The sequence below is a fragment of the Mizuhopecten yessoensis genome, unplaced genomic scaffold (genome assembly GCF_002113885.1).
Source record: "Mizuhopecten yessoensis strain PY_sf001 unplaced genomic scaffold, ASM211388v2 scaffold9847, whole genome shotgun sequence".
Lineage (NCBI taxonomy): Eukaryota > Metazoa > Mollusca > Bivalvia > Pectinida > Pectinidae > Mizuhopecten > Mizuhopecten yessoensis.
In genome coordinates, this window is record NW_018408252.1 from 1518286 (window position 1) to 1545882 (window position 27597).

The 27597-nt window shown below is 37.4% G+C and overlaps 1 protein-coding gene across 1 annotated transcript in view; it reads left to right on the forward strand.

The window, feature by feature from the left end:
* Positions 1 to 25192, forward strand: part of LOC110458839 (cyclin-dependent kinase 11B-like) — a 25708-nt gene extending 516 nt beyond the window's left edge. The window contains exons 2-17 of the mRNA XM_021510793.1: positions 1445 to 1624; positions 4164 to 4324; positions 4998 to 5169; positions 6324 to 6448; positions 6822 to 6962; positions 7573 to 7791; positions 10384 to 10476; positions 10973 to 11227; positions 12311 to 12432; positions 12889 to 12994; positions 15749 to 15870; positions 17385 to 17492; positions 20490 to 20606; positions 21504 to 21652; positions 22831 to 23020; positions 23133 to 25192. Coding sequence (XP_021366468.1) covers positions 1449 to 1624; positions 4164 to 4324; positions 4998 to 5169; positions 6324 to 6448; positions 6822 to 6962; positions 7573 to 7791; positions 10384 to 10476; positions 10973 to 11227; positions 12311 to 12432; positions 12889 to 12994; positions 15749 to 15870; positions 17385 to 17492; positions 20490 to 20606; positions 21504 to 21652; positions 22831 to 23020; positions 23133 to 23237 — 2361 coding nt within the window. The 5' untranslated portion in view covers positions 1445 to 1448 and the 3' untranslated portion in view covers positions 23238 to 25192. The remainder of the gene's footprint in view (positions 1 to 1444; positions 1625 to 4163; positions 4325 to 4997; positions 5170 to 6323; positions 6449 to 6821; positions 6963 to 7572; positions 7792 to 10383; positions 10477 to 10972; positions 11228 to 12310; positions 12433 to 12888; positions 12995 to 15748; positions 15871 to 17384; positions 17493 to 20489; positions 20607 to 21503; positions 21653 to 22830; positions 23021 to 23132) is intronic.
* The last annotated feature ends 2405 nt before the right edge of the window (positions 25193 to 27597 follow it).

Genomic DNA, 27597 nt, shown 5'->3' on the forward strand with positions numbered 1-27597 from the left:
CCCCCCCAGGAAATTTGGAAACCCCCCAGATAGGTCTCTGGATCCGCCACTGGTGTATTAATAGATGTTGAGTTAGTGAAGAAAATAAGTTCTTTCCGTTGAGCAGGTTGGGCACAACGGCGCATATATAGGTAATTTATATAATAATCCTGCATTTGGGTAACAGTTACTCATTTGCAGTAACGATTTTATTACTAAGATGGGGAATAAAGTGAAATAAAAACACAAAGTTCTTTTAAACACATGGAGCAAAAAAGTGCGTCATTCTTTCAACATAATACAATGTTAGCAATCAGGTGTTCTTTGAGGTGACATTTAACATTATGTAGTAACACATTTTTATAATGATTTGTTTGGAGATGAAAATGGTACATGGCAACAAATGTAGGTTAAAAGAAAGTATATGTTTGATACTGACAGAAGGCATGTGCAGACAAGTGATTGGGTAACCCCCACCGACAATACCTACACAGTCATCTACCAGTATAAGGGAAGGAAATGGGGGATAACAATATGTACAGCTCGGACAAGATTTGACTCTAGCAGAGGGTAGTTTTGGGTTGGTAGTCAGACAGAGCTGTTTTGAAAGAGTTCAAGGCAGGTGACTGAGCTATATGTTCTGGTAGTGAATTCCATGTTCTAATAGTCCTAGGAAAGTATGAATCTGAAGAAAGGATGAATACTGAAAATATGTATCTCCTAACGAAAGTTTATGTAGTTGATAATGAGTATTAATGACATCACCTGAAGTCAGCATCCAGTGTAGTGGTCAGTTTTATCTTTTGGGAAAGCCGGCAATAAAAATAGCTACAACCGGAATAGCGCAATATCCGTGAAAAGTAAACATGTACAGTACCACACTGTCGACCGACAACAGTTATGAGTCTGATTTCAAACATAACACATTATTGTCGCTTTGAATTTACTCAATACATCACAAGCTAGAATTGTATTATAACATAATATATAAATCTAATAACATATTTCTGTTCACGGTTGGATTTGAATAAAATCAAACAGGTTTATTTAGAGTACATGCACACACTGAGAGGGTATACATACCGCAGCGAGAACTTCAAACCGCAGACAGTACAATATTAATAGGCTTAATTGTAAAATATAGATTGATAATTTATAACGATGATTGAGATGATGTTTGGAAGATGCTTTTGATTCAGAGTAATTGCCTTGAATTGTATTCCAAACAAGCTAGGTGAACAAAGCGATTACCTTCTCTCCTCGGCTGGAAAGACATTTTTGTTTGTTAGAAATTCGCTGACAGCTGCTGCTAGAACGTATGGTTGTACAGTTTGGGATTTCTCCATTACTGATTAAAAACGCCAACAAAACATTGTCTCTTGTCAAACTATATTATCCCAAAGAATTTTGTGACAATTAAGATTATAAAAAAAAACTTACTTCACTAAATTGTCTCTTTAAAAAGGGCTATGTCAGATGTTGAGGACGACAGTAGCCCCTACGAACAGGGCGAGCTGGCCCCCAGTCCTGATACCAGAGAGCAGGAAGATGATCCTGACAGTCAGCTTTCCTTATCTCCACAATCCCGAGAGGCCATAGATGATGATGAAGATGAAGATGAAGATGTTCAAACAAGCAAAGACAAGTAAGTTGACACAAGTCAAACTAAATTTTCAGTATCAATACTCGTACAAATCTCTTGGCCGTATGGGAAATTTTAACCGTTTTGCTGACCCTTCCCTTCACAAAAGCAGCATTGAGACAATGGCCTCCCTTACAGAGTTATTTCAGTTTTCTCATTTATAAAATGTCTGGATGATCACATGCAGGGGTGCTAACCTCTTAGGAGCCCAGCGTGGGAGATCTCCCTCCACTGGGTTTAACAAAGTGGGTGACGTTTGACGGCGCTGCAGCGTAACCAGCGTAATGTAATTTCCGGTGTTGACGTCAGATTTACCTACATATGTATTTATCAAATCCTGGCTTTCTCTGACTACTATATACATCTGGATTGTTGTTCTATTCAACTCAGTATCCAAAAATTTGTAGACCCCCCCCCCCCCCAATTTTACAGATATAAATAAGATTTTTGTTAATCACACCAACACATGACATCGGAAATGCAACACATCATTATCACAGGCCTTTCTTGTAATGATCAGGGACCTCTCTCGTCTGGAATAGGTGCCAAATGGAAATAGATATGATGAGCAACAACACCACTGAATCTGGTACAAAATGTAATGTTTGACCTGCTAAAAAAAAAATGTTTTATATTAAAAGTAAGGTTACCATAGTAGAAGTATAAACAAATACATTTGAATGTAAGGTTAGAAATTATTATTTGACAGTAAAAAAATACTTTTTACTATCCAAAGCACCCAATAGATCCTGAGCATACCATGTATGCAATCATGACGTTATACCTACATACTACTTCTGTCTAAATTGCCAGGCACTCCCCGAAACCTGTTACTATTTCCATCACATCATATTTGAAATGTGAGTAGGGCTACAAGTTTTGTTGTTTTACATCATCAACTATAATCACCAGTGAATATAATTTTACGCTTGTCAAACTTTTCGTCAGTCATTCGTCTGTTAGTTATCTTTTCTCACAGTATTTTTTTCGCTTAAAACTCTGTAGAATTTTCTTAACGGAGCTAAAGCTATGTTTAAAACTGGGTTTACAAGTGAAAACAACTCACCTTACAATGTGTTTACGTCCCTTTCCACTGGATATGAAGCGACGCCTCATGTCAATCATCCTCTATATTACTCCAGTGGTTACGTTCACTTTCGCCCTCTACACCCCTGGAATATGTCATAGCAAAACTGAACGCTCAGTGTGCGCCACGTTGTTGATGAGACAAGAAGACTAGTTCGATCCTTTGATATGAATCAAAATAATCTCGCGGTCACGAAACGGTAAAAATTGACCGGCTTAAGCTTTGAAATCATGCGTCTCTCCTTTGTAATCTTCAGAGGACAGGTATCAGCCTAGCGATTGGTCAGGTTTTTTTTACCTGAGACCAATCAAACAGCTATCTTCGTGCCTTCAATTTTGCAATGACCTATTCTAGGAGTGTTGAGAGCGAAAGTGAGCGTAACCCCTATATATCAAGGATGCATGTCAGCTAACTTCCCTAACAAAACATTGCAATTGGAGTTATTGCCCTTTGTATGGTCCAGGCCAAAAATTGTCGATTTATGGCTTTACGTGATATAGAGGGAAAACATTTTCAAATGTATGAGATTCATGGCTCACATGGTGTGAGACATGTTTCAGCGTGAGCTAGGACGTCTCAGCGTGAGATTTTGTCTCACAGCGTGAGACTTGGCAACCCTGTCACATCATGTAAGGGAAAAAATGGTAACTACGGTTGTATAAACAGCAATCTAGCTTTGAAATTAAAACAGTTTTAAATTCAGCTTATAGGTGATAATGGGTTATTTTAAACTGAAATTTTGTAACGTTATGAATTTTTGCTACTTTTTAACCCTTCAACTCAAATACTAATTTTTATCTTATTTCAAACTGAAGTTTTTGTATTGTGAATTTTACCTACTTATTAACCTCTAAACTCAAATGTCTTTTCTATCATAAAACCTTTGTTGCGCTCTGCAGAAAAAGGCATTCTTAGGCAGTTTAAAACTTCCATCTGTACTGTACAAGTCAAATAATGCAGAAATACACGGTAGGAACACAAAAAACTATTTATGCCAAGAGATCAGTCTCTCTAACATTAAGGTATGTAACTGGTTGACATAAATGCTTCAGATTTTTCGTATCGCCCACAAAAAGTTGAATTTTTTAGGAGGCACGGTAGTCTGGTGGTAGCCAAGCTTGTGACCAAAGGGGTTGCAGGTTTGAGTCACGGCACGGCACTGTGTTGTATCTTTGAGCAAGATACTTTACTCCACTTGTTCCAGTCTACTCAGCTGTAAATGAGTACGTGGTTGGACAGTGCTAGAATTGTTAAATGCTAGCTGTGAGCGCCGAAATGGCAGCACTGGTTGTATGCTCTTTAGGGAGTTGAGAAAGATATTGGCTGGGGGAAAAGGTCCTATAACCACGAATTATGATTTGTGAACCGCTTTGAGACGACCTACAAACTAGTAGGTTGTGATAAAGCGGTATATATAAGAACCTCGAATTATTATTATTTTTAATTCTGTCCTAGAATTGAAGATGAGGATGGCCTAGATATAAAGCCGCCACAGGTACAGGCTGGCCGAAAGGAACGGAAACACAAACATAAAGAAGAACGCCGTCGTGACAAAGATAGACATGGTCAGACTCGAGACAAAAGTGATAGACAGGCAAATGCAAGAGAGAAGGAACGTAAGTGGCCACGTTTTTCTGGTTAGGGTGTGGTTTTCTTTTCATTGATAACTGATGACCACACCTGCTACTGGTAGGTTTTCAGTAAGATTCATCAGTTTGGATATATGTTATATGAAGGTTTTACGTTACACAAAAAATGTACGTTTCAAACGGGTCACTTTTCAAGACCGACTGATGCCTTTGTCAAGCTGTACTGATAGGTTTCAAATAAGATTCATCAGTTTGGAAATACATTATATCAAAGTTTTACTTTATATTGTTTTTAATTTGCTATTCAGAATACTGTACCACAAATTTTCATGAATTAATATTTATTTAAATATTTTACCTATACCTAAATTGCTTTATATTTCCACATGTGCTTTATTTTGCAAACTGTGACTTTCTGAATTTTGAATATTTAAAGTTGGCTTGGATAGTATAATATTTTTTCAATATTGATAGCAATTGCAGGTCTAGACAATAAGAGAAGCCCCACAGACTGAATCTTGTGAATCTCCAGCCGGACTAGTGGTTGCTATTTTGTCTACACATATGTCAAAAAGAAAAGATGGAACACTTAAATCGAATAACAAAATGTCACGTAGAAAAAGTAATTGGCTTGGGCTAAAGCAACCCCTGGACTTTTCAGCACCGTTTCCTACAACACAAGAAATCTGTATCTTTTCAGGATCTTCACGAAGTGGTCATAGCTCCAACCGGGAGTCTCAAAGATCCAAGAAACAGGAAGTAAGGGAACGAGACCCCAGGGACACGAGGGATAACTATCGAGAATCTAAGGAAAAGGAACGAGAGCGTCGTGCCAAAGAGGAGGAAAAGAGGGAGAAATCTCGTATGGAGAGGTGATTGTTGTGTTTTGACTTAATGTGTTTCACCTATTTCTTCCCTAATTAGCGAGTGTAACTTGCATATTTTAAACAAAAAACATTTGTCCTGGATAAAACCCTGCTAGGTGTCGTTGCATGATTCATTTTTGACAGGAGTATTATGGTATGGGGTTGTCCATCCGTCCGTCCGGCAATCTCCTCCTACATTTTTAGACCAATCTTTGAAACTTGGTATACATCATAATCATGATATGAAGTTGTGTCTCCCTCAAAAGAATTTTGATTCAACAGTTTTTCCAAAAGTTATTGCCCTTTGTTCATTTCAGTATTTGATTTTTGTCCGGCAATCTCCTCCTACATTTTTTGACCGATCTCTTTTAAACTTGGTATACATTATAATCATAATATGAAGTTGTGTCTCCTTTAAAAGAATTTTGATTCAACGATTTTTGCAAAAGTTATTGTCCTTTGTTCATTTCAGTATTTGATTTTTTGTCCGGAGATTTTCTCCTACATTTTTTATAGCATATCAGCTAACCACTCTTAGAATGATGCAGATCTTATTTCAATGTAAGAAAGTATATAACACTTTATGACATTCGACGGGCGTATATTGTTCCGCCCCGCAGTACTCTTGTTGAAAAATAGGCTTATGCTGTTTCCTGCCTAAAATTCAAAGAAAAAAGTCCAAATCACAAATAACTAAAGAATTGCTCTTTTCCACTGCAACCCCATCACAGTTGTAAATTAGGTTTGAGTACTAGTAAGGAAAATGTTATAAAATTTGTATTTATAAAAAAAAAATAGTTTAAAAGTCTTCAAGATTCAATGTTCAAACCACATTCATTGTAAGCTCAAGTTGCTCTGTTATAAGATGGCCAGATAACTGAGACAATATTGTATAGAAAAGGTACAGTTTGTCCTGTAAAACATCAGACTTGGTAATGGGACCACCCAAATAATGCTTGCTGAAGTGGTTTGACATTTTAAGGTGTTTTGTATACTATTGTGGGGGAGGGCGTATTTTTGAAATTTTAACAGACTTTAATTAAACGTTAGTCAATCATTGATTATCAGTCCGTTTCCGATAACGATCGATCGTGAAGATTCAAACGAATAATTCTCAACACCGATACTTTGTCAACATTAAATCATATATCATCTTGCAGAGAACGACTAGAAAGACTAGAGAGAGAGAAGGAAAGAGAGAGGAGAATAAGGGAAGCTAGGGAACGTAAAGAAATGGAAAGAAGAAAACGCAGAGAGGAGGAACGAGATAAAACAAGGACACAAGGTAAATGTGTTATAATATTGAAGGAATTTTCCTCTCATACTGGTTCAGTTACCTGTTCATTCATTTATTACCAGTGGAATAAGTTAAATCGGCCGTAAACCTGAATTTCATATGATCTGAAACTAATGCAGCATCTTTTCTCGTGTGCTCAACAGTAAAATGAATGGTCTATTTTAAGTTTGTTTTGAGCACACGCAGTAATGGAAAACTGATTTTGCAAACTTTTGAAAACGTCCGTGTCCTTTGAAAACAACTCACTATGCCACAATGTGCCACGCTTTTAAAGTCAGCTGTCAGAATAATGTCAAGATATTTTGTCAGCCACTGGCCCCTGTGAATTAAATAATGTGGTTTGAAAATTAAATATTTGTAGCCCTGTACCGACGTGACAGGGAGAAAGAGAAGAAACCAGTCAAACAGTCTCGGGCAAGGAGTCGAAGTTGGGAACGTCAATTTGCTGGTGACCCACAAAGAGACAAAAAATCCCGCCATCGTATAAAGTCCCCGGAACCAGGTAAATATTGGTAAATCCTTGGGGAGTACTGCAGGTCTGATCTCGTTGTTGAAATGACCACATCTGAACCTAGTTGTTCTATTTAAAAGAAACTTTACTATTTCCACATAATAGAGAAAGCTATTCCTTGCTAGACAGGAGTACTAGTAGCTGTTCCAGATGTGAATATAGGGAGGGATTGAGGAAGGCAGTGTTATTGTAACCTAAATTTGACAACAGCCTGTTCACTTTTTAACTAGGGGAAACTGCACGATTCGGCAGTAAAACTGAGCAAAAGAAATCACTGGAAGGCATTTGATAAATTATAGGTGTTGGAATCTAGCTTTGTTATAGTGAGCTATAGAAAAAAATAAAAGTGGGAATCAAAATAATGTGCATCCAAGCCCCCAAATTCCACATATTTATAAATTTTCTGGGATATTTCAGAATGTTTTCTCATATGTTACAATAGGTCTGCAACCGGCTATATTAAAATCAAAAGTTTTCTGCATGAAATTGTTTTGGAGTTTTCTTGAGTCACTGATTTTGAATGAAAGATAGGACACTAAACATATGTACAGCAGAGATTAAAACAAGGAAGTTAAAAGATATGTTTGGTTATATTTTTCAGAGCGAATTCGGCCACGTGGCCCACACACGCCCGAGGAGGAATACCCACATGCTGCAGAGGATACAGAAGAAGAGGGGGAGGAGGAGGAGGAGGAGGAGGAAGAGGAGGAAGATCATGTGACCTCATCTCACGAGGGACATGTTGAGGGGAGTGATGCCCACAGCAGAGAGTCTGAGGTGTCGGTCGAGGAAGAGGACAGTGAATCCGACTCCGAGTCAGGTACAAGCTTGAAAGGTTGTCAAAATATCAAATACAGCAATGACTTTGAGGATTATAAAGAAAAATACAGGGCAGTTTTTGTTTATCGCAGTCCAAACGGTTGAACTGGTTGGACCAGAGTTGTGCGTTTATGAAATAAGGTTGGACCCAGTAATCTAATCCTACCCAAAAATGTTACATTTAAAAACAGACGAACAGGCCAAAATTGTTTGCCTACTTCCTATTCTGATCAATTCAATTATTGGTAGTAGCATCATCTTTGTGTAAAAATTTGGAATTATGCCAAAAAATGTAATGTTTCCCATCCCGGTACAACGAGCACTGGAACTTTTTTTGTACTCTATTTGAGTTGTCTGGGGTTGATGTACATGTATCTATTTGAGTTGTCTGGGGGTGATGTATATGTTTGAGTTTTCTGGGGTTGATGTACATGTATCTATTTGAGTTGTCTGGGGTTGATGTATCTTTTTGACTTGTCTGGGGTTGATGTACATGTATCTGCTTGAGTTGTTTGGGGTTGATGTATCTGTTTGAGTTGTCTCGGGTTGATGTACATGTATGTATTTGAGTTGTCTGGGGTTGATGTATCTGTTCGAGTTGTCTGGGGTTGATGTATCTGTTTGTGTTGTCTGGGGTTGATGTATCTATTTGAGTTGTCTGGGGGTGATGTACATGTATCTATTTGAGTTGTCTGGGGGTGATGTATATGTTTGAGTTTTCTGGGGTTGATGTACATGTATCTATTTGAGTTGTCTGGGGGTGATGTACATGTATCTATTTGAGTTGTCTGGGGTTGATGTACCTGTATCTATTTGAGTTGTCTGGGGTTGATGTACCTGTATCTATTTGAGTTGGCTGGGGTTGATGTATCTGTTTGAGTTGTCTGGGTTTGATGTACATGTATCTATTTGAGTTGTCTGGGGTTGATGTACCTGTTTGACTTGTCTGGGGTTGATGTACATGTATCCGTTTGAGTTGTTTGGGGTTGATGTATCTGTTTGAGTTGTCTCGGGTTGATGTACATGTATGTATTTGAGTTGTCTGGGGTTGATGTATCTGTTCGAGTTGTCTGGGGTTGATGTATCTGTTTGTGTTGTCTGGGGTTTATGTACATGTATCTGTTTGAGTTGTTTGGGGTTGATGTATATGTTTGAGTTGTCTCGGGTTGATGTACATGTATCTATTTGAGTTGTCTGGGGGTGATGTATATGTTTGAGTTTTCTGGGGTTGATGTACATGTATCTATTTGAGTTGTCTGGGGTTGATGTACCTGTATCTATTTGAGTTGTCTGGGGTTGATGTACCTGTTTGACTTGTCTGGGGTTGATGTACATGTATCCGTTTGAGTTGTTTGGGGTTGATGTATCTGTTTGACTTGTCTGGGGTTGATGCACATGTATCTGTTTGAGTTGTTTGGGGTTGATGTATCTGTTTGAGTTGTCTGGGGTTTATGTATCTATTTGAGTTGTCTGGGGTTGATGTACCTGTATCTATTTGAGTTGTCTGGGGTTGATGTACATGTATCTATTTGCGTTGTCTGGGGTTGATGTATCTGTTTGAGTTGTCTGGGGTTGATGTACATGTATCTATTTGAGTTGTCTGGGGTTGATGTATCTGTTTGACTTGTCTGGGGTTGATGTACATGTATCTGTTTGAGTTGTTTGGGGTTGATGTATCTGTTTGAGTTGTCTCGGGTTGATGTACATGTATCTATTTGAGTTGTCTGGGGTTGATGTATCTGTTCGAGTTGTCTGGGGTTGATGTATCTGTTCGAGTTGTCTGGGGTTGATGTATCTGTTTGAGTTGTCTGGGGTTGATGTATCTGTTTGAGTTGTCTGGGGTTGATGTATCTGTTTGAGTTGTCTGGGGTTGATGTACATGTATCTATTTGAGTTGTCTGGGGTTGATGTATCTGTTTGAGTTGTCTGGGGTTGATGTATCTGTTTGAGTTGTCTGGGGTTGATGTACATGTATCTATTTGACTTGTCTGGGGTTGATGTATCTATTTGAGTTGTCTGGGGTTGAGTTGTCTGGGGTTGATGTACATGTATCTGTTTGAGTTGTCTGGGGTTGATGTATCTGTTTGAGTTGTCTGGGGTTGATGTACATGTATCTTTTTGATTTGTCTGGGGTTGATGTATCTATTTGACTTGTCTGGGGTTGATGTATCTATTTACAGGATTTTCTGGTCTTTACCTAACATGACACAACTTTCCTTTGTAATAGGATAACTTTAGAAAATTCTCAAAATGTAAAATCAGATGTAATTTTTTTTGCAGATTTCTAGATCTACCTTCCAGTAGAACACAATTTTGACTTTGATTATATTCCTAATAGAATGTTCTATTAAAAATAGAAAAACACATCAGAAAATTCTGCACACTTTGATAATAAACGCTGGTTAGAGAGAAAAAAGGAGAAGTGGATTTAATTCATTCACCCCTTAAGACCCATTTGAACTCTTCCAATTCAAAGGTTGGAATAGTTCATTATGAACTTTCAATGGTGAATGAGTTAAAAGAAGATTTAATAGTCAATATTTTCCCAACAGAAGGAAAACCTCTTGATTTAAAATAATTTAATTTAATTCAGGAAGCGGCAGTAACTCGAACATTGATAGTGATGACGGCCACCAAAAAGACAGCGACATGGAAGAAGAGCCACCTAATCAGGAGGCAATGAAAGGTGGGAGAGCTATGTCCCCTATACTGCTAAAATTTAAAGCTCAAAGCACACAGTTGCATTGATTGTATGCAATAATGTGAAAATCTCCGAATAGGAATGTTAATTTGACAACAAATATTGTGAAAAGGCATAGAAATACCCTGCCATTTCTATAAAGGACATAGTGGAGCTAAATCAGATTTGCAAATTCAAAACTGGTTGTCAGGTATCAATCTTTTTTAAACATGCTAGAAATAAGCAATGAATGTAGAAAATCATATATATATTTTTTAAAGGAATGTGAAAAAAAAATAAAAAAAATTCTCTCAAGCCTTGCTTATCCACTTTCCTAACAATAGTGGCTAGTTTGGAAAAAATGACAAATTTTAAAGAGGGAAAATATGAGAAGAAAAAGAGAATCAGTTCCCAGAACCACCTGGTGGTTAGTGAGGCAAAGTGTTTTACTATGTAGTTATATAATGTGATACGTTATGGATTTTTGGTGACTCTGTTGTAGATAACTTAAGGTCAATATTTGATGAAGAGTCAGAGCCTGAGAGTCCAGCATCCTCATTGCATGAATCCGACCACCAGGATGAAAGGATGTACCTACAGGACACGCCCCCACAATCTCCTGTGGAGCTCGCCCCAGACCTTCCACCATACCTCCCCGCAATCCAGGGCTGTCGAAATGTTGAGGAGTTTCACTGCCTCAATCGCATTGAAGAGGGAACTTATGGTGTTGTTTACAGGGCACGCGATAAAAAGACAGGTAATAAAATTATTAGGCACAGTACATCCTATTCTACAGATCGAAAGTAAGGGCTCGTGATAATATGGCTGATATAAGCCATAGCACGTGCTGGAATCAGTTACATCAGTGCTTTAAATGGAGGGGAAAATCTACGTAACCAGGAGTGCTGGAATTTATTAAGTTTTCCTTGAAAAATGGTTTAGTGTATAATTTGAAGATCATCAACATGTCTATGAAGAACAGTTTGAAGTTTTGCTAATCAAGGACTGTTGAAAGTGTACTGTTGATATGAAATTTAAAAAAAAAGACAATTGATTATTATTTTACACACACACACACACACACACCCCGTGACGAAGTTAAAAAGGGTGAACTGGAATCAGCTTGTTCATCTGTCTGTACATAGAAAAAGTTTCGGGCCAATTTAAGAAATGATAACTACCCGCAAATATGTACTGAATATGAAACCTCAGCTATTGACCCCACACATTTAAAGTGCTATACGGTAATACTGTATACTAGAGGCACTACTGTAAGCATACATACTTAAATGTTAATCTTATTTTAGTGTTCTTGCTATTTTTAAATAATGAACTGATTTAAGCTTCTGTATATTTTTTTTCTATTGCATGTATTGTGGCTGCCCCAATTAATCAACGCACCAATAAGTTAACATTGGTTAATGCACTTAAATTCTAGTTGTGGCATAAAAAGGTGTAACAATATTTTTGCCAATTCTGTATCCCTAGCTCCTTTCCCAAAATAGTGAAAGAAAGAATACATATATATTAGATAGTACATGTATTGGAAAAGCTTGGGATTGAGTTCTAGAGTTGTATAGGGACCGCGTAGGCTGAGTGGTTAAGGTGTCCGACCATCTACAATGGCTAACCCTCCATCACTGGATCGCAGGTTTGAGACCTACGTGGGACAGCCACCGGTCGGTGATTTTTCTCCTGGAACTCTGGCTTTCCTCCACCACCATAACCTGTCTCACTTTTAAATGACCATGGCTGTCAATAGGACATAAGCACAAACAAATAAAAATGAAATTGAACTAGAGTTGCAGATTAGTAGTCATTGGCTGGCTTTATTTTGAAGATGAAATTGTGGCATTGAAGAGGCTGAAGATGGAGAAAGAGAAGGAAGGCTTCCCCATCACCAGTCTTAGAGAGATCAACACGCTGCTGAAGGCTCAACACATGAATATCGTCACAGTCAGGGTATGGAGAAATGACTGCAGAATATGTTTTTAATCAACTGAGAGGAATACTATAAAAAAAAGTGTCATTTAATACTATTTTGGTATTCAGAATTAATAGAAATTTTATTTTCAATTTATTTTAAACTTTAAGAATATTTCAGACATTATTGATGAATGTGGAATCTCAATTAACTAGACTTAATATTTTAAATCCAAAAGATCTCTGAAGTTTGAACACTCCAATCTTTGAATCTCATTATTAAACAACAAATATATGTGTTAAAGACATGGCAAGTGACGGATTTTGTTTCCAGAAAATCTGTCATTCTAGGAATTCTCCATAATATAAAATGGTTGCATTAGTGAGGTTCAATTGTGATAAAAGTAGCATATGGATTTTTTTTGGTGAGGAATCAAATCCCACCAACGTATCATTCAAACTAAATCATGGTCAGGAGATATAAAACACTTGCAGGAGATTGTGGTCGGCAGTAACATCGACAAGATATACCTGGTGATGGATTATGTGGAACATGACCTCAAAAGCCTGATGGAGACCATGAAGCAGCCGTTCCTAGTTGGTGAGTTGCATTAAGATATATTTTTCTGACATTTTCTTCCAACTTGATATGGAAGTTTGATCTGGTTTTAGAAGATATTTAAAGTATTTAGATCGACTGAACAAATAACTTATTAGGCACAGTACAGACCTATTGTGATCTTTCTTTGTATGCGGTCCGTTAAGACCTATTGCAATCTGTCTTTGTATGCCTGTTACGACCTATTGTGATCTGTCTTTGTATGCTGTCCATTAAGACCTGTTGTGACCTGTCTTTGTATGCTGTCCATTAAGTCCTGTTGTGATCTGTCTTTGTATGCCGTCCATTAAGACCTATTGTGATCTGTCTTTGTATGCTGCCCATTAAGACCTATTGTGATCTGTCTTTGTATGCCGTCCATTAAGACCTATTGTGATCTGTCTTTGTATGCTGCCCATTAAGACCTGTTGTGATCTGTCTTTGTATGCTGTTGTTAAGACCTATTGTGATCTGTCTTTGTATGCTGTCCATTAAGACCTATTGCGATCTGTCTTTGTATGCTACTCGTTAAGACCTATTGTGATCTGTCTTTGTATGCCGTCTGTTAAGACCTATTGCGATCTGTCTTTGCATGCTGCCCGTTAAGACCTATTGCGATCTGTCTTTGTATGCCGTCCATTAAGACCTATTGTGATCTGTCTTTGTATGCTGTCCATTAAGACCTGTTGTGATCTGTCTTTGTATGCTGTTGTTAAGACCTATTGCGATCTGTCTTTGTATGCTGTCCGTTAAGACCTATTGCGATCTGTCTTTGTATGCTGCCCGTTAAGACCTATTGTGATCTGTCTTTGTATGCTGTCCATTAAAACCTATTGCGATCTGTCTTTGTATGCTACTCGTTAAGACCTATTGTGATCTGTCTTTGTATGCCGTCTGTTAAGACCTATTGCGATCTGTCTTTGCATGCTGCCCGTTAAGACCTATTGTGATCTGTCTTTGTATGCTGCTCGTTAAGACCTATTGCGATCTGTCTTTGTATGCCGTCCGTTAAGACCTATTGCGATCTGTCTTTGTATGCTGCCCGTTAAGACCTATTGCGATCTGTCTTTGCATGCTGCCTGTTAAGACCTATTGTGATCTGTCTTTGTATGCTGCTTGTTAAGACCTATTGCGATCTGTCTTTGTATGCCGTCTGTTAAAACCTATTGCGATCTGTCTTTGTATGCTGCCCGTTAAGACCTATTGTGATCTGTCTTTGTATGCTGTCCATTAAAACCTATTGCGATCTGTCTTTGTATGCTACTCGTTAAGACCTATTGTGATCTGTCTTTGTATGCCGTCTGTTAAGACCTATTGCGATCTGTCTTTGCATGCTGCCCGTTAAGACCTATTGTGATCTGTCTTTGTATGCTGCTCGTTAAGACCTATTGCGATCTGTCTTTGTATGCCGTCCGTTAAGACCTATTGCGATCTGTCTTTGTATGCTGCCCGTTAAGACCTATTGCGATCTGTCTTTGCATGCTGCCTGTTAAGACCTATTGTGATCTGTCTTTGTATGCTGCTTGTTAAGACCTATTGCGATCTGTCTTTGTATGCCGTCTGTTAAGACCTATTGCGATCTGTCTTTGTATGCTGCCCGTTAAGACCTATTGTGATCTGTCTTTGTATGCTGCTCGTTAAGAAATATTGCGATCTGTCTTTGTATGCTGCCCATTAAGACCTATTGTGATCTGTCTTTGTATGCTACTCGTTAAGACCTATTGCGATCTGTCTTTGTATGCTGCCCGTTAAGACCTATTGCGATCTGTCTTTGTATGCTGCTCGTTAAGACCTATTGTGATCTGTCTTTGTATGCTGCCCATTAAGACCTATTGCGATCTGTCTTTGTATGCTGTCTGTTAAGACCTATTGCGATTTGTCTTTGTATGCTGTCTGTTAACATCATAGATTTTCAACTTAAAATTGAATATTACTGAAGAGATTTCATTGATGGATTATAGTAATGTTACTGACATTGTTTTGAGGAGATCGTATTATTCATCCGGTAAAGAAATCCAGTATTGCTGTCAATGGACAGCATTTTTGAAAACCTATATTAATTTCAAACTTAAATCCAATCTCGCATGTGCCTGTTTCACTGAAATTTAATAGGGATGGTCCTGACAGTGCGTTAAATTTTTAGTCAATCAGAAATCCAATGTTGCTGCCACGTATACTGCAGTCTTTTTGAAATTTTATTTCAAAATTAAACCTCTGTACTGATGAGCACACTTCGCTGCAACTTGGTCCTGGCACGTTGTTATTTTTCAGGTCAATCAGAAATGCAATAATATGGCTGCCACTGCTGCCATTTTAAAAGCTTTCTTCAAACTAAGTTCGGGCCAACTTTGCTGTATTTTGGATTGAATGTTCGACTGATGGTCCTGGCTCATAGCGAAGTTCTAATTTGCCAGTTTAATTTTGTAATACATAAATTGTTTAGATATCAGGATTTGATGCAGGATTTGATGCATACTTGCCAATCTCACGAAAAATTCCATGCGGGAGATTCTGTGTGCTCAAACTTAAAAACATAAATAAAATGTGTATGTATACTCGCTAGAGTAAAAACACTTTAAAATAATATATTTTGACTTATTCTTTTAGGTGAAATCATTAAATCTTAGAAAATAGGAACAGAAAAATTCACTGGTTGAAAAATGTTCAATTTAAGAGTCCAAAATAGGGAGTCTCCCTCCAAAAGTAGGGAGTTGGTGTGTATGATGATGATGAGTTATACTATCATCTGTATTTCAGGTGAAGTGAAGACCCTTTTGAAGCAGCTGTTGAATGGGGTGGAACATCTTCATGACAATTGGATAATACATCGGGACCTCAAGACCTCCAACCTTCTACTCAGTCACAAGGGTATACTCAAGGTACCATTCGTTTGTACAACAGCCATTTCATAATGAGTGTGGTAGAGGGAGAGGCCTATATAGAGTGACCTATGTTTGAACTACCCTTGCTGGTTCAAATCTCATTGCTCCCGTGACTTACAGTAAAACCTTGTTATACTGCCACTATTTGTCCAGAGAAATGTTGGCGCTATAAAGGGGTATGGTGATAAGTTGAGGGAAATATATAAATGAATTTTTAAGAAAACAAGAAAGGAACATTAAAATCGGTTGGCGGTCAATGAGGGGAATGCTATTGAGGTCTTGCTGTAAATTTTGAACAGTTTTTTTTAACAAACTTAAACAAAATATATGAGAACACCTAGGGTGAGATTGTATTCAGATTTCCAATATCAAGGGCCACACTGTAAGAATTTGTCTGCTGTGATATCAAAAATGGATAGGTCTTGTCTTGTCTGATGTTGTTAAAACCACCTATTCCCAGACTCTTCAAATGCTCTGTGTATAGATCCCAAGTGAGGCCCCCTCCTCACGCACCTGCTCTCAAATGTCTTTCAAATATATTTGTTCATGGACAGTAATGTTCATCCAGCAGGCTTTGTACCAAGCCCAAAATTAGCTGGTAAGCACAACATTTGGGTTTCTTGAACCGCTTGCATTTTTTTCACCACTGTAGACTGTAATGGACTCATCCAGATCTATGCATGGTAGAGTCTACTAAAGTTACATAGGGGTGAAAGGGTTAAATTGAATAGTTTGGGTTACTGTGAAAGTGGAAATTTTTTTAGTGTTGAAAGAGGTTCTCTCTTTTTTTGCGTCGTTGAGATACGAGCGCAAATAATTATCCACACACTAATATTTATTTATAAATTATGTAGATTATGGATAAATAGGATATTTAGATTTCAGAACCATTACCAATGTGAAAATTTCTACACAGCAATATCAGCTTAACCGTTTCACCCCTATGAAGCTTGAGTAGACTCTACCATACATTAATATAGATTAGTCCATTGTGGTCTACAATGGTGAAATGGTTAAAGGGTCACAATCGGAACATGTCCACAAATGAAAATTTCCACTTTAACAATACAGATGTATTACATTTGACCAGTTTGATATGTTAAATGAACTGGCCAGCTACCACTTGACATGTCTTTCTGGCTAATTTAATTGATCATTTGATGCAATTTATGGAAATCTGACAATGAAGTTTCTTTCTGTAGTTATAAAAAGCGGGACTGGGTTACAGTTGCAAAATAGCATTGTGTTCCCAGGAGGTACTGGCGAGATAATGTGTGATAAAGTCAACTCCTTAACCCATTCACCCCTGAAAACACATTTGAACTCTTCTAATTCAAAGGCTGGAATAGTTCGTTATGAAATTTCAGGGGTGAGTGAGTTAATTTATTTCCTTGGAACATTTTCTGAAAATTGTAAGAAAATGATGCCGATCATTCCCAATTATTAAACCAACTGTTTTTAAGTCGGTATAGGATTGAAATGTAAATGTTATGTGCCTTGTTTTATTACAGATTGGGGACTTCGGACTCGCACGAGAGTATGGATCTCCTTTAAAACAGTACACACCTATAGTGGTCACGTTATGGTACCGAGCACCGGAACTTTTACTGGGGTGTAAGGTGGGTATTTCATCTGTAATATTGTCCTGCTAGCAAAAGTTTGTGTATATTGTATGTTATTCAGTGTATTTCTGATACAGTGTACCAGTAAATTTGAGTAATTCCGATTCAGCATGCGCATCACTCAATGTTATTTGTGTCGCCTGCAACGCGAGGCGACATATAGGCATTACTTTGTCGGCGGCGTCAGTTGCATCGTCTGAAACAAGGTTTCCGTGCGATAACTTGAGTTCCCTTGAGTTGATTGAACTCAAACCTGGTACACATATTGCATACCAATATACTATTTCGCATTACAGAAGTTTATGTGTATTTTTGGTGGAGTTATGCCCTTTTTATTGCCAAATAAGGGCATTGTGTAGTAAATGCAACATCTTTTTTTATTTTTTAATCAATTCCTTTCAAATTTTGTACGGTAATGCTAGAAGTTATAGTACAGGTTTTTCTGTCGAGTTTCAACTTTCCACGTTTTGGTATATCTGTTTACCCGATAACTCAAGCCAAAACAGTGTCCCATGCGGTAGGCCAATTGCAGGTTGTCATGGAGTCTGTTTGCATGGAGATGAACCTCTAAACGCCGAGACACAACCTTCTCCAAGATTTTAGACAGAAAAGGCAGATTTGATACTGGGCGGTAGTTCTTCAACTCCTCCTCGTCCATTCCAGGCTTCTTTTATGGTCTAACATGTACCTTCTTAAAATACAATGGAACCTTTGACTCGGCCAATGATTTGTTCATGATTGAGGTAATCAATGGAAGCAGTGCTTCAAAACATTGTTTTAATAGGTCTGTAGGCAGTGGATCAAGCTCACAGGACTTTGATTGCGAGGTCATGATGATATTGCAAAACTCGTCTTGGGTTGTTGGTGAGAGCTTTGTCAATGGTTCCCCATCAAATTTAACTTGTCATGACAGAGATATCATTGTCAGCAGTAGAGTTCACTTTTGCAATATTTTTCCTGATCAAGCTGATTTTATTCAGAAGAAATCACTGACCTTGTTAGACAAGTCTTTTTCAGAATTACAGCTTGGTAGGATAATTTCACCTTTCTGGCCCATTAGGTTTTTGGTGAGTCTAAAAAGCTGTCTATGACCCTTACCACATTCTTCGATTCTTTCCGAATAATAAGCCTTCTTTGACTGAATGAGAACCAACTAGCCAACATTGTGCCCTATAAATCTGTTGGTGAACGGTTAGTTTGATCCTACGCCACTGTCTCTCTGTTTTTCTACAGTTCTGTTTTTCTCCTCGGAGATTTTCATTATACCATGGGGCATTCAGTCTCACAGTTATCACCTTAGTCAGCCGAGGTGCGTGTTTCTCTGTAAGGGCTTCTATACCAGATGTGTATGTTTCAACAAGATCATCAACCCCGCATTCAGTAGATTGAAGGGCGGAAGACTGAATGTCATCGTTGAAATCTGGTATAGAAATTTGACTGAATTTCCAGAAGCTCACTACTTTTCTTGTACGATCTGGCTTACTACAATTCAGTGTCGTGTGGACAGCAAGATGATCACCGGATTGGTTCCCCTTTACATCACTTGGACATGGATCAATCACTGATATTGCTCCATGAACGGCTGAGTTATCTTCCCTTGTAATGACCACATCCAGTCCTGTCCCAGAACTCCAGATTTTGTTTACCACTAGACTACCGTGCCTCCTAGAGATCAATAGAAAAACTGACAAACGTTATTTTATGGTCCTTTAATGATATATTTAAGCCCCCCTCCCCTCCCCCACTCCCCTTGAGTGAGAAAATGCAGAATAAGTAAAGTGTATTTTTTAATAGAATATTGAATAGCCTGGATGCAATATAACCCAACTTTAATATTTCTAACCCTCAGCATTGCTAAAATTCAAGAGATTGTAGTAATTGGCAAAAGTTAAATACATATTATACTGTATACTGGGTATTTTCAGGATCAGCTTAATGCTTTATCTACATTTTTCACAAAGTGAGACATTTTCTATAAGGTTCTGCAGAGTAGATAGTCATTTGGTGTGTGGTTGATAATTTTCAAAAATTCAACAAGTCAAATCAGGAAAAAATGAGAGTAGGTTCTTTTTTGACTCATGGCTAACAGAAAATAAAATTCTGAGGTTTTTGTAGAGAGAATTTTTGGGTTTAGCAATTAAACAACCACTGAGTTCAATCTTATTAACTACCTGACGTGAAACACCATCAAATAAGTATCGAGCAAACATTTTATTGAGAACTTCCGGATCAGGCAATATCAACTTCAATGATCATGTAACAATGCAAGGGAGGTAACACCCTTCATACAATGGAACAATATTTAGTAACGTTTATATATTTTGTAACGGCTTCCTGTCACTTATAAAGCAAAAAATTTGACACTCACAAATTAGAAACTGGATACATACAGTATTTTCTGGGTTATTCTTTTCAATAAACTAATTTTGATAGCTGTGGGCATTTTATGTAATGTAATGTGTTATAATACACAGCCCTGCTGCTGGCTGTGTCCCTCCAAATTGATTTCCAAGTCCCTTAGAATGTTGACAAACTTGTACACTGATTACTACAAGCGTCATCATTTGTTTGCTGTTTTCTTATAGTTATGACAATTTGATAAACTGTAAATCAATAATTATACAGTAAAACTGTGATTTACATTTCAAGGTTCACTCCTCCCAAACTATTTTTAGCTCACCTGGCCCGAAAGGGTTTCAGAAAATTAAAATTTCAAGTTTCTAACAACAATATCTTATGGCCTGTTTAAGAGATGTTAAAATGTCTTGCGTTCTAGATACCAAATTTGGTCTGAAGTTACCTATATGTCAGTCTCATGGAATTATAACAAAAGAAACAGGTGAGCGACACAGGCCCTTATCGCTCGCCTGTTTCTTTTGTTACAGGAAGCTTACATATAGGTAACTTCAGACTTTCCTCTCAAACCTCTTTATAATGCCGTTATTGTCATGTGGTGGCAGTATAAGAAGGGTTTACTGATTCCTTATGTTACAGGAATATGCCACAGCAATAGACATGTGGTCAGTGGGTTGTATATTTGCCGAGTTCCTGATGATGAAAGCCCTTTGGCCAGGGAAATCTGAGATTGATGAACTGAATAGGATATTCAAGGTAAGGTATTACACCTCACCAGAGAGGCAGTGTGCATCCTTTTAATTTGTACTTTTGTGAAAAATTCTCAACTTTGCATTGTGTTGAATTTGCCACTTCAAAATCGTTCGCTATATATGTTGTATTAATTAACTTGAAATATTCCCTGAAGTGATTAAGTTGGTTGAATGAATTTTCGTGCTGTGGAAACTGCCCTGTATGGAGTGCGTTAGTATTGGTTACCATTAGTTGTACTGAAAGTTGTATACAGATTCATAGAGCACAACCAGTGAAATGTTTAATTGTAATATTTAGACAGTCACCTTTATCAAATGATCTGTAAAGAGATAAAACCTGAAAAGACACACAAGAGACCACCCATAAGAAAAAAAACAATCATTATCCCCTATATGATAGACCAATTCTAGGAGAGCCCATCCAAAATGGTGGTGGGATGGTCGCGAGGTACAGTGAATAAGGCACTCGCATTTCACTAAGAGGGCCGGGGTTCAATTCCCCGATCGGTCGTGAAGTGGTACGGGGTCACCTGTCCGACCACGTGGGTTTTCTCCGAGTAGTCTTTGTTTCCTCCCACATTAAGACCCTCCAGGGGCTAACATCCGGGCCGACAAGAGCGATTAATATACATTGTACAATTTGTGATAACTCGTTTCATAATTGCTGTAAAACTAGAAGTTTATATTTATGCAATATACCTATGAAAAATCACTGGCCCATAGTAAGCAATGGGTACCCTATGAAAGACCATCCTATATATTCCCAATGAGAAAAAACACAAAAGGTTATGAAATCCATGTTTTGTAAAATCTGGCGAGGCCGATCTTTTACCTGGGAGAGGCTATCTCTCAGATGTAACGATAAGGCTCAGGGGTACATGTCAACTATATTTCTATACAGGACCTGGGAACACCTAACGAGAAAATCTGGCCAGGTGTGGGTGAGTTACCTGGAATGAAGAAATGTACATTCACAGATTACCCCTACAACACAATACGACAGAAGTTCGGCTCCTATTTCACAGACATGGGATTCGACCTCCTTAACAGGTATGTACAAAGTAAACTAAAATTATCACAGATTTTCTGGGTTTTCCACTGACATTTCCGTAATATTTATCTCAATTGTTCGAAAGGCAATCTTCTGAAAAACCAAGAGACCCAGGATATTGGTATTTGGTTGATAGCATACTTGGATGAAGGACTATCAAGTGTGTTCAAATGAATGACCTTGACTCATTTTCAAGGTCATAGTCATCTGAATGAGCAAGATTTCCTAGGGTCGTAATATTTGGCATGTTAAATGTTAAATTACATGAGTTTGCCAGCAGCCTTGAATATCAGTTAATAGACGCGTGGAGACTATTTGTTATAGCTTGTTGTTAGATCATCAAATTTGTTATGATAGTGATTGAAGATTAAAAATTAGACTTTTACCTTCTGATTCCTAGTTTATTAATCCCCCATCCACGATATCCGGGGGTTACACTCACTTTCGTTCTCTGCACCCCTGGAAAATCGGAAGCTCAGTGTGCACTGCCTTGTGGATAAGACGAGAAGGCTAGTTTGATCCTTTGATGTACATCAAAAGAATCTCATGGTCGTATAATGGTAAAACTTACCGGCTTTGAAGTCGGACGTCGCTGCTTTGTAGTCTTCAAAGGACAGGTATCAGCCTTGTAATTGGTCAGGGTTTTTTTAGCCGACACCAATCAAATAGCTAGCTGTGTGCCTTCATTTTCGCTATGACATTTTTTAGGGGTGCAGAGAGCGAAAGTGAGCGTAACCCCTGGATATCGAGGATGTAATCCCCCTGCTTCTACTGGCGGGGATCTATAAGTTTAAACTCTGCTAGTCCATCAGTCTGTAGCGTTTACAGTGAAAATGTTCACAAGATCGATACATTCACATTAAGAAGTTAGATAAATCAAATTTAAATTCCTTTAAATTATTTAGCAAGGCACAACTTAACAAAAGAAATAAAGCCTTTGTCGGCTTGTTTTTTTTAATGAAATATTTCACAAATAATTCCTTTGACAAGCTATTACGAAAAAAATGACTTGTGTTAACTGATTGACTATTGTGTAACATGGAATATGGGTATTTTCTTTCATGGTTTGAAGCCATTTAGACTGTTTTGAGGTACAAACGTGCATGGATATCCCATATAAAGAAACAGCTGTCAAATGTATCAGTCAAATTCGTTACATTTATTTTCATGGTTCAAGATTCCTAACATACAATCCCGAAAAGCGTATAACAGCAGAGGAGGCCACCATACACTCATACTTCAAAGAGTCCCCGCTTCCTGTCGACCCATCTATGTTCCCCACATGGCCAGCCAAGAGTGAACAGCCACGCAAACATCAGAACTCTCCGAAACCTCCGTCAGGTGGCAACGCATACAATAAACTCATGGTAGGTATTAGTGACGAATTATATACTATTTCGTACATTTCATCTGTAATTTGTGTTGCTGATGATGGCGTGATTGAGAGCTTGATTTGGTGTACTTCTCTTATCATTTCAGGCTGACGAAGATGTAGAAAAAGTAATTGCATCTCGAGGATTTCACCTGACTAACGCAGCTAAAGGAGCGTCTGCTGTAGGGATGGGCTTCAGCTTAAAGTTTTAGTGGCGAACTAGAAAATACTTCATCCTTTCAGTGACAATACTCACCTGTCTGATATATTGTCCTTCTGATAACGCTTCACCGAAATGTGTGACCTTGTCCGCAGCACTAGGAAGATTTTAATTTCTAGACGTACAAATGTATTGAACATTATACACCATGCTTTGATCACAAACAGATTTGGGTGTAATTCTTATCTCGTCAGTCAGACAAGGGTATCAATATTTTTGACGGTGCTAGAAAGTTCTATCGTGCCCAAGGTTCTGGCCAAGGACAAAATCAGATGATTAAATCACAGTGTGAAAGCTTCATTTTAAAGCTGATCTTAACTCATTCACCCCTAAAGACACATTTGGACTCTTCCAATTCAAAGGTTGGAATAGTTCATTATGAAATTTCACGGGTGAACAAGTTAAAAAAATGAAAGACAAGAAAATAAATTTACTCATTTGAGATATAGACAGAGAAATCTCTTTTCTCAGGATGATATTTTTGAGTGTTTAAAACTCAAAAGAAGCCTTGTGGAGGAAAACAAAAAACATTACTCTCTGGTCTACATTTCTGTATGCTCACTACACAAGAGTGTTAGATTCTATTTATCTTTACTGAAGATGACAGTCTGTAACAACAAATGCAGGACCAAGTCTAATCAAATCGTACAAAATGAGAATGAGGCTAGCTCATTATGTAACATTTTATACAGGCATGTATTGTTTGCACATATTACTCTCAACAGTTTGATCTGATTTGAAAGGATGAAAATTTACTGGCAAGAAAGTGACTTAGCACTGTTTTAGTATTCACAAGGTTGGTTCCAAAATCTCATCAAAGGAAGTTTGAAAAATGGAAAAAGTGTGACTGATCATGAGTATGTTCGTAAAGTAATACAAAAGAAATATAACATTAGTGTGAGAATGATGTGTTATAGAATATCTAGCGTGTAAGCGATCATCAAATAGTTCATTTATTACAAAAAATGTCTGTGCATTTTACAAGAGTTATCTACCTTGCATTAAGATGTTGGTGCCTGGTATCACCGTTCAACAACCATTGCTCATGTTATTTTTGATGGAAAAGGAATAATCAGAGATTTATCTCTTGAAGGATTTAAGAAGTTTAAATGCAGCAAAACCTGTCTAATCTGAACATTTTAAATTTTGTTTTGTATGGATGGATATCCTAGAATCCCAAGTTAATCTTTAATGGTTATTAACTCATTCACCCCTGAAGACACATTTGGACTCTTCCAATTCAAAGGTTAGAATAGTTCATTATGAAATTTCAGGGGTGAACGAGTTGATGGAAGAGCTAAGGCTAGGTTTTGAAAAAAACCATTCATCAATTTAATTCCTTTCCCATTGGAAAGTATTGCTGAAGTTACCAGGCAAGGAAAAATTGCAAAGATAATTATTTTTATACCCCCTGCAAATGAAGTTTGGGGCTGCCACAAATTTGTTGCCTATTTTTCCTGGGGTAATGGCACTTGAAACTGTAATTTCTTCTCCAGAAACCTTGTCAATGCAACTTCTTTGTTTAATTCATTTGTTTAAAAGAGTGTGAAATTGTTTTTATTAAGCATCTGTTAGAAAAAAAATAGATAATGGAATTGTCTTCTGATAGAAGTAAAATGAACGTTACAAGATACTGTGGCTGGGCTACACAGAGTTAAAAAAAAATAGCTAAAACGTTTAGCAGGAAGACAAATAATCTTGAAGAAAGAAGTCCCAATTTATTCAGGTTTCTATATTGCTGTCTTGAGGAATTAGGTTAGGCAAGATGCGCTACATTTCTCTTAAAATCTTTTGACCGAAGAAGAGGAAATCAAAATTCATATATTACTGAAAGTTTTTTACAAGTTATATGCCAGACAAGAATGTGAGTGGCGAGAACATTTTTTTTGTGTAAATGTCAATCATGTATAATTAATACTGAAAAATAAAAAACAATGGACAAAGAAATGATATTTTTGGTTTGTTATTATTAGTAAAACTCACGAAACCTCTAATCAGAATTATTTTTACCCATATCCAGGTTCCTGAGTGCTTTTATCACATTTCAATTGTTTATTGACCCGACATGAAATTCTCTTGACCACGTGAAGCCCAAGATGAAGGGATTTAGACTTTTTTGACATTAAGCATTCCTTGACTTAGGAAATTAGAGAGACAGGGCCCCAAATAATGAAATTGATATTAACCTACTACATTTATATATGTCTGGGAACATCAACCTCATTTAGCCTGAAGCACCCCTGGGTGCAACTTTGATTTCCAGAGATTACACTGACTTGCCTCTCTGCACCCCTGGAATATGTTGTGTCACAAATCCTAACCTCCACATGGTTTTGGTCTAATCATATTGGATCATAAAAAAAAAATTGTCATCTTATACAAACGTTACCAACAAACATTAGATAGCTATCCTCAATAAGTTACTGTCAATATTAAACGAATAATTTAACTCGTTACGATTACTAAAAATCACAGACCATACCCCAGTGGAGTAGATATCCCCAAATAACTGAAATAAGTGTTCTGTAGGCTAATTACAATTAATTTGTTATGGCAGTGCATTTTATAAGATAAGCTCATTCTGAAACTATCATACTGTTTCAGATAATCTTTCACTTGAGGTTAGCTATCATAAGAATAATTAAATGAAATAATGAAGAAACGACCGGTTCTTCCTCTATTGGTACGTTCGTTCGTTCGTCAAACAACCAGTCAGTCTGTAAATCAATCAATCAATTGATATAAGGGTCACTTTTGTGGTATGTAGACACTATTTGGCTAATTCCTCGACCACGTTTCTCTTTTTTGGCGAAGGAGTTGTTTCCCTTGACACCTCTGGGTTAGCCTGTGATCAGAATTATGACTATCTATATCACAGGTACCTGAGCATTTAAAACAGCTATATTTGGCCCTAAACTAGGGTGTTCAGAGTAATGGTACGTACACGTTTTAAGGGTTTGGATCAACTTTCGGTAAAAATGCCACCCAAAGATATATAATATATATATGTCTCTGCCTAAAGTTGATCTAAAGCGTGTAATATTACTCGGAACATATTTGTTTACGACCAAATATAGCTGTAACAAATTCTCAGGTCCCTGTGATCTATATATATATATAAATCTGTTGCGTATTATGGGGACAATAATTATAGGGCGGAATTAAGTGTTTTTCGCAAAATTTGCAATAAATTTTCATCCTCTGATAAAAACGATAATAATAATAATATTTATTCAGATAAAAGGCAAACATGACACGTATATCATATATTGCAAATTGGACATAAATATATATGTTATTACAGATGTTATTTATAAGTTATTTATGCCATAAAAATAGTAACCAGTTAGAGTGTTGAAAACTTGATTGGATTCGATTAATTTACGCCTTTACCTGGGATGGCCCATAAAGCCATAATTCCTATGGGGCCTTGGATCTGATTTTTGTTCGGTTTATCAATGAGATTTGTGAATCTGAGCTATTGTTTCATTTGTGTCCATGGGAGATTCAATATTTATAACTCTCAAAGAATCGTCTCATACAAACCAGGGACGTATATACTGTCCCTGTACAAACACAACAAATGAAAGATCTTTTGGTCAAAAACTCATAAAAAGTATGCGTACGACACATGTATACAAAAATAGCCAAATATAACCGTACGCCTTTTGTATATTAACCTAAGGCATACACTGCCAACGGCTAAGTCGAAATGATGTGGAATGTTAGTTTTTTTTATCGTACCGTACGAAACTTGATGATTTGGTGGTCTCTCGATCGACCAGTATGCCAATTGGCTGAAATATGATTTATTATTGTTTTGCTCTCTATGTTCGAGTTTCACTCATACATATCGGACAGTTTCTGCATTTCAGTGATTCGTCGTTTTCGTTTTCTTAGGACATTGCTTTTGTTTCAAGGAGAGAACGTTGGAATAGAGTTATCTCCCTTGACTAAATAAGATTTAATAATTGATTGTCAATTAATTCAGGTTAACATGTATATTGTCAAATGCATTTCCCCATTCATTAACCAGATCCAACATACCAGCCATAAAATGTCATTTAAACGAGGTTCTTTTTCCTTTTCCTATTTTTTCCAATCTACGTCTCTTGTTTTATTCTTGTGTTTTCTGTCAATGCACTTATTATCATATAGTATGGCTGTTGTGAAGACGTTAACCCCGATACAAAATTTTAAAAAAGTTTCTCGGATCGGAACTCTTTTGTAATGGAGATGGATTTCAAAGTTTAAGATACCAAATACCTTAAGGGCTACCTGTATGTATCAGTACCAATACTAGTTCTAAGCACAACAACATACCCTGTCTCCTGCATACACACACGCAGGCA